Genomic DNA, 17,630 nt, shown 5'->3' on the forward strand with positions numbered 1-17,630 from the left:
ACATAGTTAGAATTATGCATAATCATTGGTACCTATAATATGTAACAGTAAATGTACATGTGAAAGTGACATGGTGTAGTAGTGTGTGCATGAATAAGAACTCATGATCATGCAAGTGCAGTCTCCTTGTAGCGTTTGGTTCCATTGCACACACTGAGCAAATCTTAGAGGCCTAATGAGATTTCCTACACAATGGTTAAAAGTTCTTCAATATCCACAATGTTAAAATCTTGGCACTCATATTTTACATTAATAAAAAGTTCATATGTAAATTTATGACACTCACAATGTTAAAGTATTGTAATTCACACCTCAAAAGCAGTATTTAGCTAACTAATTGATATTGTATGCATGCTGTGTATATAACACTTTAAGTTTTCAAAAATTGTACATTTCCTCCACCTCTTCCATATAGATTTTATGCAACACCACCATAGGCTGGGTTAGGAGTAATAGCAACATTTGAGCCAGTAGTAACTTGAGAGTCAGTTGTGTTTGTCTCCTCTGTTGTAACCTTTCCATAGGATGGGTTAGCATTCATTTTGACATGTTTCTTTGTATCATGACGTGGTGGAGGTTTACCAAACCATCCAAAGAGATCTTCATCATTTTCCTTTTGTGGCTTTGACACATCATGAGGATCAACAGGAATAGCAGAACCCGGTACAGTTGTGTTATTACCTAATAAGATAAACTATAACTCACGTACCAATATACTGTAAGTATAATAAAATTGTAAATCTGCAAACAACTTAATACTACACATATGTGTTTACTGTATGCAGCAGGATACATCACCATGGAATTAATATTAAGTCAAAGTTATGCATGTGTGCATATACAAAAAATTCCTCAAATTCAATGTGTACATAAGTATATTTTCAGTTTTTTGTAGTCCACTACTGCCTTACAATCCGTGCAGCTTATCAAATTTCTCTTTTGTATCCCCAGCTTCAAAGATGACATGATTTTTTTTCAAGATTATCAACTAAAATTGCTTTTAACCTATATGTTTTTTCCCTTTATTTAATTCCTTCACACAGAAATAATCATCATACAACTACTGTACCCTCACTTGATTTCTTGTTGTTTAATTGTAATTTTCCTCTCATCCATACTATTATCAGCAACAATACTGAAATAGCTATTAGGAGAAATACAATTCCTCCTACTGTTCCTCCAACAGCAGCACCAAGTGCTGATGAATCATCAACTAAAGCTAGGTAAAGTTTATACAATATGCATGTAAATATAGCTGCTGTATATCGAATGTATGCAATAACCCAGGTAGTTATTTTTTTTATTCTACAGTGTACTCATGTACAGGTAGTTATTAATCCCATATAGAGAAATGCCATCACTCTGTCTCATTGTATAATTATTAGATGTTATTTACCGGATATTAATATGCACAATTTTTATTCAACTACCTACATAGGAATCTCTTTCCTACACTAAATTTCAGTTTACGATTAACATGCTGCATGCTCAACATGCAGTAATAAAATAATTATTGGGACACATCGTAATTCTCAAGGAGTAATTTGTCTGAATTTATTACCGTGCTCTCCACGCAGACTCAAAACTAGAATACAGTGTAAGCCAGTATGCAATACACCTGCACAGATCTCATTGAAATGTTGTAGGAAGGGCTGTGATTGATTAGATAATTGACCCATCCTTTCCAAGATGATTAATAAGCAGGCCAAAGTCAACTAATTAGGTGGATCACATGACCATTAAATCATTTCATCAGAATTTATCTGTAAAAATACTGTACATGATCATTGAATTCATCATTTTTATCTTGTCAAAATTTGCACTGTATTAGAGGTGTGCTAGATATGTTTAATTACCGAGATATCATAAGACTTATTGAGATAATTTATTTATCTAGATAATAATAAATTTCTCATATACCAAAGAGTATCTAATGGTATAGCCACCTCCAACTCTCCCACCATTTGGGCACAGTGGTAAAACTAACATTTTCCACTTCTTCATACTTTTAAAATTGTAATTTGCTCAACATTTTAGGCAGTTAACTCACACCTCTAAACTATAGAGTATTTTTGATTGTTGTAGTAGGGTGATAGCTCTATTAGGGTACCTTGATCATGACAATTAGTTGTATTGTAAGCATGCATCCAGTTAATTGTGGCTACAAGGTGTCAACCACTAGGAGTACTTTAATAAGGAAGCTAAGACTCTTATTATACATTACGACAGGGAATATAGCCCCCTTTCCACTACTCCTGCTATGTATTCATGATGTTAAAATTCAAACCATACAATTATCAGCTAGATTAGTGGGCATGGATAAAGTTAACTTTCCTCATATTTGGCCTAGCTGTTATACACATGAAGAACAGTAGGAGAAGCAGCCCTGAAATCAATCCAGTCACCATATAAACTACGGACGATTCCCATTTATAAATGTAGGGAAACCACTGTGTGCTACCATGAATCAACACCTTAGGCTGTCAGCAAAAGAAAAGAGACACAAAGGAGGACAAAGGTAAATCCATGATGTGTGCATTGTATGACAGCTATACAAGCGTGACTGTTCTATTAGGGTGGCTGCTGTATTAGAGCATCTCTCAAGTCAGCTTCTCGCCTACCAAGGGGCATTGTCACTATTCTTTGTTTTCATCACATTGCTAGCATTATAAATACTCCAATACCAATAAAGTGGGTGAGGTCATCATGTTTGAGTAAATAAAATTGTTAAGAGGTGTGGTCTTCAAGCTCGTCAACCAAGATCATCTCAAACCTATCATGAAATTAAAGGTATCCACCATGCAGGTATCCACTACCCTTCATAGTAGCATAAGCGCTTTACATTATGCTACTCAAGGATTCAAAGTGTTGATACAGAATAGTAACACTTTGATTTGGTTTTGTTGCATGAAGAACTGAGGCTGTGCACTGCTTCACTTGGCTTCCAGCCTTGCAACTGTGGTCAGGAAGGTAGGCAGGCAGGAGAGTTTCAGTGATATAATATTTTTTTAAATTCTATATCCAGAGGCCTTTAAGTGTTTAATGCTGTATGTGATGCTAATATTTTTCCACAAAAGTGATTTTCATTATGCAAGATGTCACTAGGGTGATTTTTAAATGCAGCATTTGAAAACATAATTATGTAGCTATTTGCATTATAATTATTATACAAAAATGAGGCAAAATTAAAGTGCACCCATTAGAATCCAAAATGTTGTATATCACTAGGTGTGCATTTTATTAAGGATTCTAACCCCAATCTCCATAAACTGAAGTATGCTGTATTGTTTGAAAGATGGTGTTATTTTCTGCAATTTTTAATAAAAAAATTCTTGCAAAAAGTTTTTGATATGTGCAAACAAAAGGCATAATATATTTAAAAGCTAGCCAATTAACTAGTAAATTTGAGTTAAAAGAAAATACGATAGACTGAATAAGGTGTGCATACATCTACGAAATTAAATCTTAAAGTCTGGACATTAAATTCCTTATATAGACTCCCAAGAATGATGCCTGGATCTATGTCTGCTACAAGCTTGCAGGCTCTACAAACTGTGCAACTTTGTTTTGCTACACTCCCCCTTCCACCCACTCTTTGCCTTGTTCCACCACTACTGTTTCAGAGGAAGAACTTCATTACTTGTTACTTTACCAACTTGAAAGTGCCAAAACTGATGATAGTAGAGATGAGTTCTTCAGCTCCAAGTATGTAATTCGTCAATGTGAGAACTAACACTTCAAAATTTCATGGCATGATAATCCTTGTGCTTGTTAACAATATTGAAATTTGAAATTATTTACTTACAGTTACAACAGTCTTTGGAGTTACTGCATATATGGCTGTCACCTGGAATCACAAGTTGTATCATGCAGTGTTGCATACCATTTTACCAATGTAGCCAAACCTACAGTATCACTTGAGCCTGGTGTGTTTGTGATAAATTTTTCAGATTTGCCAAATGTGTAAGGGATCATAACTAGCTTAATTATTACATAGTCATTGTACATCACTTCTGACGATTATACTTTTCATGGCTCTACTACAAATCTGTGGTTACTTTACATGTTACCACACTGACAATAAAATAAAACTTACCACACTGACAATAATAAAACTTTTATTTTATTATTTCTGTTTGTCCAGATGTTCAATGGTTTAAAACTGTGTAAACAATTCCATTTGAGTGAAAGACAGGGATTGTTCTGTGAAATGTGCCTATATTTCCTATTTTGGTCAACTTTAAAAAGCAACAGCTGTTAAGCTATTAACATGCTAACTTGAGTACGTGCAAACATACCACAACACATTACTGCATGCTTTCCTACACAAACCACCCTTCCACCACACCAAGCTCTATAATATTATGGCATGTGACCATGACATATTACAACAACACATCACTTTACAGACCAGTTATACAGACATATATACGTACATATACATACAACTCTTTGGGCAAGTGAGGTATGTTACCCCAGCCCAAATAGGCAATGAGTATGTGTTATCACTGTCACAGCAAACTTTACATAATACATCCAGTATTGTTTACGTAAACCCCGCAGCAGCAACATTCAGCAACCACATTGCAAGTATACAATTGTAACAAGGATTAGCACATTCGGTTGTGACACATTAAATTTCATGACAGTTAGCATTTAGTGATAACGCACAGAAACTTGGACTAGGCAGCTATTAACTTCAATTATTCAGAAATTTGCACCCAATTTCCCCCAAAGCAATTGTAAACAGTTACACAAAAAATGTCAAAAATGCACAGTAACTTAAGCACATAAGTGTATGATGTAAGCATTTGTATAATACATCAATTAATATGGTAACTATAGCATTATGGAGTAAGTATCTGCAACTAGTATATTATTATACAGTGTATGTATGCAACAACATGTTATACAGTGCACATATGCTACGACATGTCAACCAATACATTGTAGTGATACAACATCATTGTTTGTAATGTAACATAGCATATACGGAGGCCAGTAACTATCAATAATACCCAGTGAGAATGTACAAATGGTGTAGAATAACTTGTGCGTACAAGCCAAGTAATAACAAACAGTTAAGATTAACTATGAGATGAGTAATGTGTGTTATCGTTGCTATACAATTACATAACACTCAGTCACTGAGTGTTCATACACAACAGTCATTCATCATGCCAGAACAACAGTCACAACAAGGACAACATTTACTGTGCAAGCAATTGGTCACAGCAATATCGATTGCACTAAATATCGGTCCCAATTAAATGAAACCTTCATACGCAACAGACTAGCAAAAACATTGGTCACACCAGGCACGATAATCATACAAAGAAATGCTACATTGGTACACTGTAGCCACAAAAACATTCTCAACAGACAACTTCTGTAACACCAACCCCACAAATTGTGAACACACAGCAACAACACAGGCCGTAACAAGCACAGCATGTGTACACAACAATTATCAGTCGCAACAAACTCAACATTCATACGTAACCAACGCGACATTCATACAAAACCGACATTCATACACAATAAACACTGGTCACCAAAATATCGGTCGCAACAAACTCAACATCCATACACAACCGACATTCATATGCCACAAACATTGAACATTCATACACAACTGGAATTCATACACAACAAACACTGACCACGACAAATATCGATCACAACAAATATCAGTCGCAACAAACTCAACATTCATACACAATGGACATTCAAACGCAGCAAACATTGATCGCAACAAACTGAACATTTGTTCACAACAGACATTCATACGCAGCAAACATTGATTGCAGCAAACATTGATCGCAACAAATGCAACATTCATGCACAACAGACATTCATACACAACAAATACTAATCACAACAAATATCGGTCACAACAAATATCGGTCGCAACAAACTCAACATTCATACACAACAGACATTCATACACAACAGACATTCATACTCGGCAAACATTGATGGCAAAAAACTAAACATTTGATCACAATAGATATTCATACGCAGCAAACATTGAGCACAACAAACTGAACATTTATACACAACAGACATTTATACACAACAGACATTCATACACAACAAACACTGATCGCAACAAATATCGGTCGCAAAAATGATTGGTTGCTGCAAATATCAGTCGCAGCAACTCAACATTTATACACAACATCCATACGCAGCAAACATTGATTGCAATAAAAGTAACATTCATTCACAACAGATATGCATACACAATGAGCAACAAATATCGGTCGCAATAAATATTGGTCGCAATAAACTCAACATTCGTACACAACAGACATTCATACGCAGCAAACATTAATCGCAATAAACCGAACATTCGTTCAAAACAGACATTCATACACAGCAAACATTGAGCGCAACAAACCGAACATTTATACACAATGGACATTTATACACAACAGCCATTCATACACAACAAACACTGATCGCAACAAATATTGGTTGCAAAAAATATCGGTCGCCGCAAAGCAAACTCAAAATTCATACACAACATCCATACGCAGCAAACATTGATTGCAACAAACTGAACATTCATTCACAATAGACATTGATACGCAACAAACGCACACAACAGATATTCATACACAACAAACACTGATCGCAACAAATATCGATCACAGCAAATATTGGTCGCAACAAACTCAACATTCATATATGGCAGATATTCATATGCAGCAAACATCGATCACAACAAACTGAACATTGTTCACAACAAACATTCATACGCAGCAAACATTGTGCGCAACAAACTGAACATGCATACACAACAGACATTCATATGCAGCCACATTGAGCACGATAAATGCAATATCCATACACAACAGATGTTCATATGCAGCAAACTTTGATTGCAACAAACACAACATTCACACACCACAGACATTCTTATGCAACAATATCAATCATTGCACGCAACAAGTATCGGTCACAACAGGCGTACATACACAACAATTGTTTGTAATGAAACATCAGCCACAACAAGCACGCCATTCATACACGAAGAATACTGCATTAATGCACAAAAAGCATGTACCTACAACAACATTAACAATAGATGTATTCTGTGACACCAAAACCACAAATTGCAGACAGCAGCAACAACAATGGCTGCAGCGAGCACAACATTCATACACAACTAATACTACATTAATACACCACAAGTAAGTATATTCACAACAGTCATGTTTTGTAACAAGGACACCACATAATTATGAACAGCCATGACAATGTGTACTGACACAACATAACAGATGCTTAAAAATTTCAATGTCCCACCTTGATTGCAAGGAGAAAAATACACAAAACAAATGCAGTAAAGCTTGAATAGGTACTTTGAGGCATAATTGATTAACAAGTGTTCAACTCTACATTTCAACAATCTCTGTAGTGATGCAATAATCACTTTGCCATCTGCAGTATTGACGGGAACAATAAACACACATGTGGATCTCACTCCTTGAAAGCGGTAAGGGCTTCCAAATGTGCAATCCAGGTTAAACTTGGGAGGCAGTTGTAGTGCGAGTGTTGCACAATGAGAAATTATAGAATAAATTTTGTAATGGACTGCCTGTACAACGAACATGTGTGTACACTTTGGGTGACAAGCAACTATGATTATGATAAATTGGCATCATGGCAGTGACAATTATACATGCACCATGGTATGTGATCCAATGGGTAGGGAACAATGTTGACTGTAGATATGCATATTAATTGTTAGCTATTAATGCTCCACGTAAGATGGAGCATTTATGTATATAATTTAATCCCCTAAAGGTAGACTGATGAAAACAGGTGAAGACCGATTTCGCCTTCCAGGCCAGAGCTGGAGTAGTGAGTCTCGTCCGTGTCATACTGGAGGTAGCACTAAGGAGAATCAGTGTTATATTTAAGTTCTCTGAACGATGGATACAAAGTGCAGCTATGGAGCTATATGCAAGAAGGGAAGAGTGCTAAAGAAAGTCAACACTGGGTTGGAATAGTGATAACAGTAATGAGTCAGTCCTTTACTGCTAAGTTTCAAGTTCCATAGTTCCTGCAGTAATGTTAACATCTTAGTTTGATAAGCTGCATAAATAGCATTTCAATTGCTAGTTAAATGTATGTGTGCACTTTCATTTTTGCAAATGTGTTACGAGTAGTCCACAGATATGGGTCCTCATTTCACCTTGCATGGGACCTTGTGCCTGGGAAATCCTATAACTATGCCCCTACTGGAGTGCATCAGATAAATGAGAACCAATACTTGTAACTTAAAGCAAAGCACATAGTCATTGTACATCACTTCTGACAATTATACTTTTCATGGCTCCGCTACAACTCTGTGGCTACTTTACATGTTACCACACTGACAATAAAGAAAACTTTTATTTTGTTATTTCTGTTTGTCCAGATGTTCAATGGTTTAAAACTGTGTAAACAATTCCATTTGAGTGAAAGACAGGGATTGTTCTGTGAAATGTGCCTACATTTCCTATTTTGGTCAACTTTAAAAAGCAACAGCTGTTAAGCTATAAAAATTATCATATGAATATAGTATATGGCTTCTGTAAGTGGTTTTAGAAATTGTATATCACTTTTCAAGCTTTTCTGTATGGAGAACACAATCTACTTCTTGCACAGAGAATGCATCACTACTGAAACATATTACTAAAGTGTGTTGTTGAAATAATGTCAAGTAGATATCAGATAGCATTTAGATAGTTATTTAATTACAACTGTGCATTATAATCATAGATGATTTCTGCACAGTATGTACAACAAAATAATAACAATAATACAATAATAATAATAATGATTGATGTTTCCAACTCATTTAATTCTTTGAACCGTATTGCCATGCTTAAATGTTCGTAATCTTTGGCCTCGTTGTGCTCGTTTTGTGTTTAACACTTATCGTGGCTGGTCTGTGTTGGTTTTGCGTGGACAACAGAAGATTCTCTTCAGTAAGGAAGGAGTTACCCAAGGTGATCCCTTATCTATGCTTGTATATGCTGTGGGAATCCTTCCTTTGATTCAATCTGTGCAGTCTCCCCAGAGGTGGACTCAGGTATGGTATGTGAATGATGCCTCGGCTGGTGGTTTGTTGGAGGAGTTACGAGATTGGTTTAAGTTATTATGTTCCAGGGGCCCTGAGTTTGGTTATACCCCTCAGCCATCTAAATGTTGTGTAGTGGTTGCAGTTCCCTCTTTGTCTCTTGCTAATGAAGCTTTTGGTGGACTTGGCGTTAGAGTGGCCATTGGCCACAGATTTTTGGGTGGATTTCTTGGCAGGACCATTGAAATCCAGGACTATGTTCTCCAGAAGGTTCGTCATTGGTGTGCTCACATTAGAGTCCTGGCTGCTGTATCTGTTTCTCAGCCTCAGGCTTCTTTTATCGCTTTGACACGATCTCTACAATCTGAATGGATGTTTCTTATGAGAGTAATTCCTAACTGTAGTCCTATTTTGGCTGAGCTTGAACACTGTCTCTTTTCCTGTTTTTTTACCAGCATTATTTGGAGTTGAAGTATCTGTTGCTGAAAGGCAGTTATTTACTCTGCCAGTCCATATGAGTGGACTTGGTCTTTCTAATCCGGTAGGTGTTTTCAATCATTATTTCGAGTCATCTGTAAGTTCATCCGCTCTTCTTCGTGAGTCTATACTGGGTGCTGTCACTTTTGAATTAGGGGCTTATTTTGATTCAGTTCAGTCCTCAAAGTCTATGTTTGGTAAATTAAAGTCAGACTATTTTTCTGAAGTTTTTAACAGTCTGATTGGGAACTTTGCTGCAGCACAAAAACGTGCTATCTTGAGGGCTAAAGAATGTGCCTCTTCTCGGTTGTCAGTTCTTCCTTTACGGAGTCATCATTTTGATTTGTCTGCACAGGAATTTAGGGATGCACTTGCTTTGCGTTATAGAAAGCCATTGTTAAATTTACCACCAGTTTGTGATGGTTGTGGCTCTCTTTTTAGTGTGGAACATGCCGTGTAGGTGGCTTGGTTTGTCAGAGACATAATGAGGTACGTGATGCAATTTGTGATCTAGCTTTATTGGCTTGGAGACAGGTTCAAAAGGAGCCTGTGGTTTGCGAAGAAAAGATGGATTATCCATCTTCTGAGACCCTGATTGCTGATGTAAGAATTCGTGGTGTTTGGCAGTCTCAAGTTGATGCTTTGTTTGATGTTCGGGTTGTTGACACAGATGCTCCTTCATATCAATCTCATTCACCTCAGGCTGTCCTTCATACTGCTGAAGTTGAGAAAAGGAGGAAGTATGGTGCTGCTTGTCTGGCACGTTGTGCCAGTTTCACGCCTCTGTGCTTTTCTGTAGATGGTTTATTTGGCTCAGAGGCTGATTATTTTTTGCGCAGGTATGCAGACTCTCTATCAGTTAAATGGGAAAAGAATTATAGTGTTGTGATGGGATATGTGAGGGCACGATTATCATTTGCAATTATTCGAGCAGCCTTATTATGTGTGCGTGGATCACGAACGAAATGGAGATCACTAAGTTTGGCAGATGGAGCGGCTATTGATGAGACATCTTATTGACAGTTGTGACAGATATATTCTTTTTTGTTTAATTGTCATATTTACTGTTGTTTCATTGTGTGTATGCTTTAATGTGTTTTATTTAGCCAATAATAATAGTAATAATAATAATAAATCAACAGTTAACATCATACAGTACAATAGTACTGTATAGTAGGGACCACAAAGGAGTAGGTGTGGCCCACAAAATAACATCACCCAAAAACCAGCCTCAATTTTCCCTGACAATGATGAGGCAGTATTGGTTAGGCAAAACCAAATCCAAACAATGGATACTTCACTAATTTCAGATGATAATTGATATAGCTGGGGCAAGCGGCACCATTTCAGATACGTTCACCAGTCATAATAATTATTTGCAGAAAAAGTAAACAAACAAGTACACAAAAAATTGGAATTTGCAACTAGAGTAGGGACCATAGCACATTGACAAAAAGTACTGAAACAAGCTGAAGTAGTGTACAATATTAAATCACAGTTAAAACAATAAGAAGTGTTATATCCCTACTATACATTTCTGTTATGGTATCTTGGAGCGCAGTAGGGATATAACACTTCTTATTGTTTTATTGTGATTTAATATTGTGCACTATTCCAGCTTGTTTCAGTACTTTTTATCAATGTGCTATGGTCCCTACTCTAGTTTAAAATTCCAAAATGTTTTTGTGTACTTGTCTTATTTATAACATTTGTAAGTATATATTATACTTTAAAATTCTACATCATTGTGATAATTCTGATCTTACTTGGCAGCCTAAAGCTAAATTGAATGTATTTTGAGCAGGTAGGTAAAAACAGTGGACCCTGGGACCACGGACCTGGGACCTGGGGGAATCCAACTCTTCTTGGAATTTTATACACTTCACAACATTCTATACTTGTACTAGGTACCTCTGCAAGTAGTTTTGCAAGGCCAATCCACTTTTTTTTCCTGTCACGGCATCTCACACAATGTTTACACCAATTAGAAATTATAAGCACCTCTGAAAAAGTGTCTGAAGCTGACTGCATTAATTATAGGTCATTTGCCTGCTGCACAATGAGTATGCTAGTCTATTATGTCACCTAGCTGCTGAAGTTTAGAAACATTGTACAAACAAACTGATATTCCGGGGAAATAGCTAGCAATTACTAGCTAAGTCGAGCTAAGCAAGTTCCAGCAGCTCTTCATACATCATGATGCATTTGCACAATATTAGTGTTCCTAAACTACTCTAGTAGCTGGATGGAATAATAGACTAGTATGCTTATTGTGCAGCAGGCAGTGGCCTATATATGCAGTCAGCTTCAGACACTTTTTCAGAGGCGCTTATAATTTCTAATTGGTGTAAACGTCGTGTGAGACGCCGTGATGGGGAAAAAAGTGGATTGGCCATATAAGACTACTTGAAGAGGTACCTAGTACAAGTATATACCCACACTTAATAATTTAAAAAAATTTCTCAACAGTAGCTGGTCTACTTTATTGTATGATTATTAATTAGTTAATTATTTTGTATATAAGTTTTTGCTATGTAATTGCAAATTTGTTAAATTCTTTTTGTACAGATCAGGCTTTACAGGCTCCTTGAGCCTTTATCACCTGTAACACAAATACTAAATACTAATACTAATACTAGTATAGAATGTTGTGAAGTGTATAAAATTCCAAGAAGAGTTGGATTCCCTTGGGTCCCCTGGTCCCGGGTGCTTGGTTCCTGGGTCCACTGTTTTTACCTAACCGTTTTGAGCATATAGAACTTTAAATTGAATACACATATAAAGTGCTTCCAAGAAATGTTATTATTAAGTTACACCTTCCTTAATTAGAGCACTAATAAAAATTAAGCCCTATTAAACCATTCATCAAAGGAAAAAGAACAGGTTGTATAAAGGTCCTAGTGCTCATTGGCTGAAGTTAAACTCCAGCTGTTGGCATTAAAACCCAAAAGCATTTAAAAACTATTTGCATTGGCCTCGCATTGATAGCAGTAATTACCACCATGAGTCGATATAATTATACCCTACACTATAAAGTCATGTATGCTCTTCTGACATAACTGAAAGGCCAGTCAAATTATCTGTACATTTACTGTAACTTTTACCTGTACATGTAGTCTCAATATCACTCCAGCTTCCATTACTGAGGCAGATCCTGTTATCACTACCGGTTAGCTCATAACCAGTGATACATGTAAAATTACAAATGTCTTCATAGGAAGGAACTCCATCATCTCCCAGTGAACAATTAATGGTTCCATTATTAAGATCAGTAAGTGTTGGACAGGAGACTATAAATTTATATATGCATTATTAATAAGGATTTATAGCCACCTACACAAAGCTCACCTCTTCTACAGTTAATCTTAGCACCTCTCCAGCTCCCATCACTCTGACAATTCCTAGGGTTACTACCAGTTAGATCATAACCAGTATTACATGTGAAACGACAAGTGTCTTCATAGGAAGGAATTCCATCATCTTCCAGTGAACAAGTGATTGTCCCATTATTAGGATTAGTTAGTGATGGGCAAGACACTACAGGATGATTAATATATTATCACATGATTTATGCTATACTGAACTAATCTACACTTCTGTAAATTGAGCCACATTCTTTCTACACTGAAACTGTAAAGCTGATGTGTATAAGTAATGGTAATATTCTGCTATACAATTACTAATACCACATTCAAACATTATAATGATTATTATAAAGGACAGAGACAAAGCTTAATTTGCAGCAACATTTACATGTTTCATAAACTGTTACAGTGCTGCTGGTAATTTTAATATCACTTCAGAAACTGTGTAGTCAGTTTGCATACACAGTCTACATCACTGCAGCAGTGATATGTATTGTAACTTCAGGGGTGGATCCAGGAGCTGGCAAGGGGAGGGGCACAAACAAACTAAGGTTGGGGAGAGCCAGATTCTCTTGTTAGTTGCTGCATTTTTGAAGCAACAAATAATCACCTCTTAGTAGTATCTCACTGTTGATTTTTGCCATTTTGGCCTTTGCAGATGGTTGTGAAGTCTTAAAAGCTGTTTAAAGGCTTTGAATGTCTTAAACAACAGCAACATGATAATTAGTTTAGAGGTGCTTAGTATGCACGAGGGTTCTGGGTCACTATTTCACAGCTAGTTTGACTTTGGTTTGCTTCGGTTTCAGGAAAATTTGTAATAAATTCTAGTAAAATGTACATATTTTCATGAGTTGTATAAATTGATCTTGGCCTGACATAAAGTTTAGTATTTTAATCATAAGTACAGCATGGCTGGCTCCTCCACAAGGTGAGGAAGGGGGGGAATTTGCCCCAAATTTCCATCCTGGATCCACCATTGAACTTTGCAGTTGCACATAATACATTTGACACAATTATGTGAGCATAAACAAAAATCAAAGTTACCTCTACTACATGTGGTCTCATTGCCACTCCAACTTCCATCACTCTGACAGGTCCTAGTGACACTACCGGTAAGCTCATAACCAGTGTTACATGTGAAACTACACGTGTCTTCATAGGAAGGAACTCTATTATTTCCCAGTGAACAAGTGATCATTCCATTACTAGGATCAGTAAGTGATGAACAAGTAACTAAAAAGCATAAAAGTGACATAATAATAATTATTATACATTAAATGCCTTATATAACTTTTGTATGGTTTCCATAAATATTTTACGTGATCATATGCAAACTTTTATTGTAGTAGTAGCTTTATATACATTAGAAGTCTATGTCAAAAAATGACAGTGTGTTAGTTTCATCCTATCATCAATGGTGCGTAGTATACAATAAATCGTATATAGCTCTGCTAAATGTATATATCATACAGTATGGTAGTACTGTATATTAGGGATCATTTTCTAGCCAAAAATATCATCCTAAAACCAGCCTCAATTTCCAACTTGGCAGTATTGGTTAGGTACAGCCAAGCCCAAAATGTCTTCACACCAACCCCAACCCTATTATGGAATTTTAAAAATTTTCCTATACAACAGAATTTTATTCTGACTAATTAACTAATTCCTTCAGCCAAGCATAACTCAACAATGGATATAGCTACAGGCTTGATTTCTTCACTGTTTGACATTGCTTCATCCTGAAATGTGATTTTTTGCCCACCGCAGTATGTACAATACACACATCATGGACTGGCCTTTGTCCTCCTTTGTGTTCCAGTTCTTTTCGCTGACAATGCCGACAAGGTGTTGATTCGTGATAGTGTGATGTGGCTTCCCTGTGGCTGTGTTGCCCATTTTTTTCTGTAGCAACTGGATTGATTGCAGAGATGCTTCTTGTACTGTTCTTCGATTGTAATGCTGTGTAACAGACTGAAATAGGTGGAAGCGAAGTATAATGGCCACCGTTCAATCTCAAGTTGTTAGGACTAGTGAATCGGCCCTATTTTTCGTGGTGACTGGATTGACTGCTTATAGTGCTGTATAACAGGGCGAACATAGCTGATAGCAAAGTGTAAGGCCTGCTTCACTTTTGAGTCAGTAATTGATACTTGCAAGGGGCACACATTCAGACGAAAACATTAGCCATCCTTCTTTTGATGTGGGTTCAACCAGTCATAATAATGTTAAAAAAATAAACAAAAAATTAGAAATTTTAAGGGATCATAGAAACAAAAAGTAAGGAAACTTAATTCAAACTAAATTTTAATAACGACAATTCAGGTGAATTTGGTGCCAAAATCAATTGGCACCAAGTTTACCTGAATTGTCGTTATTAAATTTTTTACCATTAACCTACCATCATTATTTCTTGGCTGCCACCTTGGATTTCGCTTCTTTTTTCACCATAGCCTTTTTGGGGCTGCACTCTTTTTTTACAACTTGGCTGTTATGGATTAGACACTACTTTACACAAAAAATAATAATAAAATGATTTTTAAGAATTGAATTATGTATAAAAACGATAATATAAACAGCTAAATACAGGAATTTTAAAGCTGTGTATGCATGCATAATTATTATTAGGCTCAATCATCAACCACAAAGCTAATGAATAATACACAGTATTGCACATTTGCTCACTACAGTTATATGTATAGCCACATACGTATACATAACTGTTTTGCAAAAGTTTTCTTAGCATTGTTTAGCATACTTTTAGCATCCCTATGTGATTGTCTAATGCTTATATACTCCATACTAAAAACCCCAAGCTGCATTTGCAGAAGGTGAAATTTATAAAGATCCTAATTATGACAAACTCGAGAGACACAATTTGTAAAGAATTTTAGTGAAACAGATTTCAAGTATAAAACCTTTTAAACTGCTGCTTTCAAGAACTAGTACTTTTAAACAAAAACCAAAAAATAGTGACATTATATTCATAAATAGTCAGAGAACAAAAAGAGTGTACCACTACAATGTTATATCATACAGTGCGATAGTATCATACAGTGCGATAGTACTGTATAGTAGGGACCACAAAGGTTTGGCATGACACATGAAAAAACATCACCCAAAAACCAGCCTCACTTTTCCCTGATGACGATGAGACAGTGTTGGTCACGTAAAACTAAGCCCAAACAAGCCTTCAGATCAACCCAAAATGCTTTCAACAACTTGCTAAAAATATATATTAAATGGAATTTTCTATAGTGACTGATTAAGTAGCTGACTGATGCCTTCAGACAAGTGTAACTCGATAATGCTAAGCTATGGTCTTGATTTTTTCACTGTTTGACGTCGCTTCAGCCGGACATGTGCCTTTTGGCATACCGCAGTACGTACAATGCATTCTTCATGGACTTACCGGTGTCCTCCTTTGTGTCCCATTCATCATTTGCTGACAACAAAATGTGTCGATTTGGCGGTAACGTGTAATGGCTTCCCTTCATAATGGAAATTGTCTGTATTTTTCATAGTGGCTACTTTGATTGCAGAGGTGCTATTCAAACAGTTCTTGAATCGTAATGCTGTGTAATGGGTTGAACATAGCTGATAATGAAGCGTAACGGATACTTCACTTTTCAGACAATAATTGATAGCTGGGGCACGGTGCCATTTATTTCTTTCGATTTGGTATGCGTGGGTTCACCAGTCATCATAATTTTATTTTACAAAAAAAGTTAGCAAACAAGTGCACAAAAAAATTGTAATTTCAACTAGAGAAGGGACCATAGCACATCAATAAGAAGTACCGAAACTAGCTAGAGTAGTGCACCACATAAACAATAAGAAGTGTTATATCCCTGCAGCGCTCAAGATACCATAATGGAAATACACAGTAGGAATATAAAACTTTTTATTGTTTTACTATGATTTAATATCGTGCACTACTCCAGCTTGTTTCAGTATTTTCATCAGTGTGCTATGGTCCCTACTCTAGTTTAAAATTCCAATCTTTTTATGTACTTGTATGTAGTAAAATCAAATGCATCTGCAAAATATGTGCAGTATGGTGATATCCTCCTGTTATATACTTACATACATATATCACTATATATAATTGTATAGCTATGTACATGTAATTTATAAGTCACTTACCCTTTGTACACATCCAGCTGCTGCCAGTTGCCCTCCATGCTACTCCACCACCGAAGACATTACACTCATATAATGGGTTTCCTCTACCAACAAAACCTTCTTCACATTGCAGATCACATCTTGACAGGTATGTCCTGCTATGGCAATGAGTCAGCAAGCTGTTCATTGGTAGTGATGATGACGAACACTCCATGATTGAACAAGACACAGTTGATCCACTCCAACTACCATCATACTGACATGTTCTCTGGGAACTACCACTTTGCCGATAACCAGTGTTACATGTAAAACGACAAGTGTCTTGGTAGGAAAGTATTCCATCATCTCCCCGGAAACAACTAATCACTCCATTATTAAGATTTGTTAAAGGTGGACAACGGACTATATAGAACTCGATTAAACTACCACAGGATAAATACAGAATGCTCACCTCTTCTACACATGGTCTCAGTACCATCCCAATTCCTGTTACTCTGACAGGTCCTAATGACACTACCAGTTCACTCATAGCCAGTGTTACACCAGAAAGTACAACGATCTCCATAATTGTTTGAACAGGATGATTTCCT

At 36.4% G+C, this 17,630-nt stretch overlaps 1 protein-coding gene across 1 annotated transcript; it reads right to left on the reverse strand.

The window, feature by feature from the left end:
• Window positions 1-222: 222 nt before the first annotated feature.
• On the reverse strand, window positions 223-17,630 carry LOC136240333 (E-selectin-like). The gene is made up of 7 exons (XM_066031284.1): window positions 17,492-17,630; window positions 17,062-17,442; window positions 13,963-14,151; window positions 12,902-13,090; window positions 12,658-12,843; window positions 1,076-1,219; window positions 223-681 (listed from the first exon to the last, which is right to left on the reverse strand). The coding sequence occupies exons 1-7, from the start codon at window positions 17,502-17,504 to the stop codon at window positions 419-421; spliced, it is 1,365 nt and encodes a 454-aa protein (XP_065887356.1). The 5' UTR covers window positions 17,505-17,630; the 3' UTR covers window positions 223-418.

The sequence above is a fragment of the Dysidea avara genome, chromosome 12 (genome assembly GCF_963678975.1).
Source record: "Dysidea avara chromosome 12, odDysAvar1.4, whole genome shotgun sequence".
Lineage (NCBI taxonomy): Eukaryota > Metazoa > Porifera > Demospongiae > Dictyoceratida > Dysideidae > Dysidea > Dysidea avara.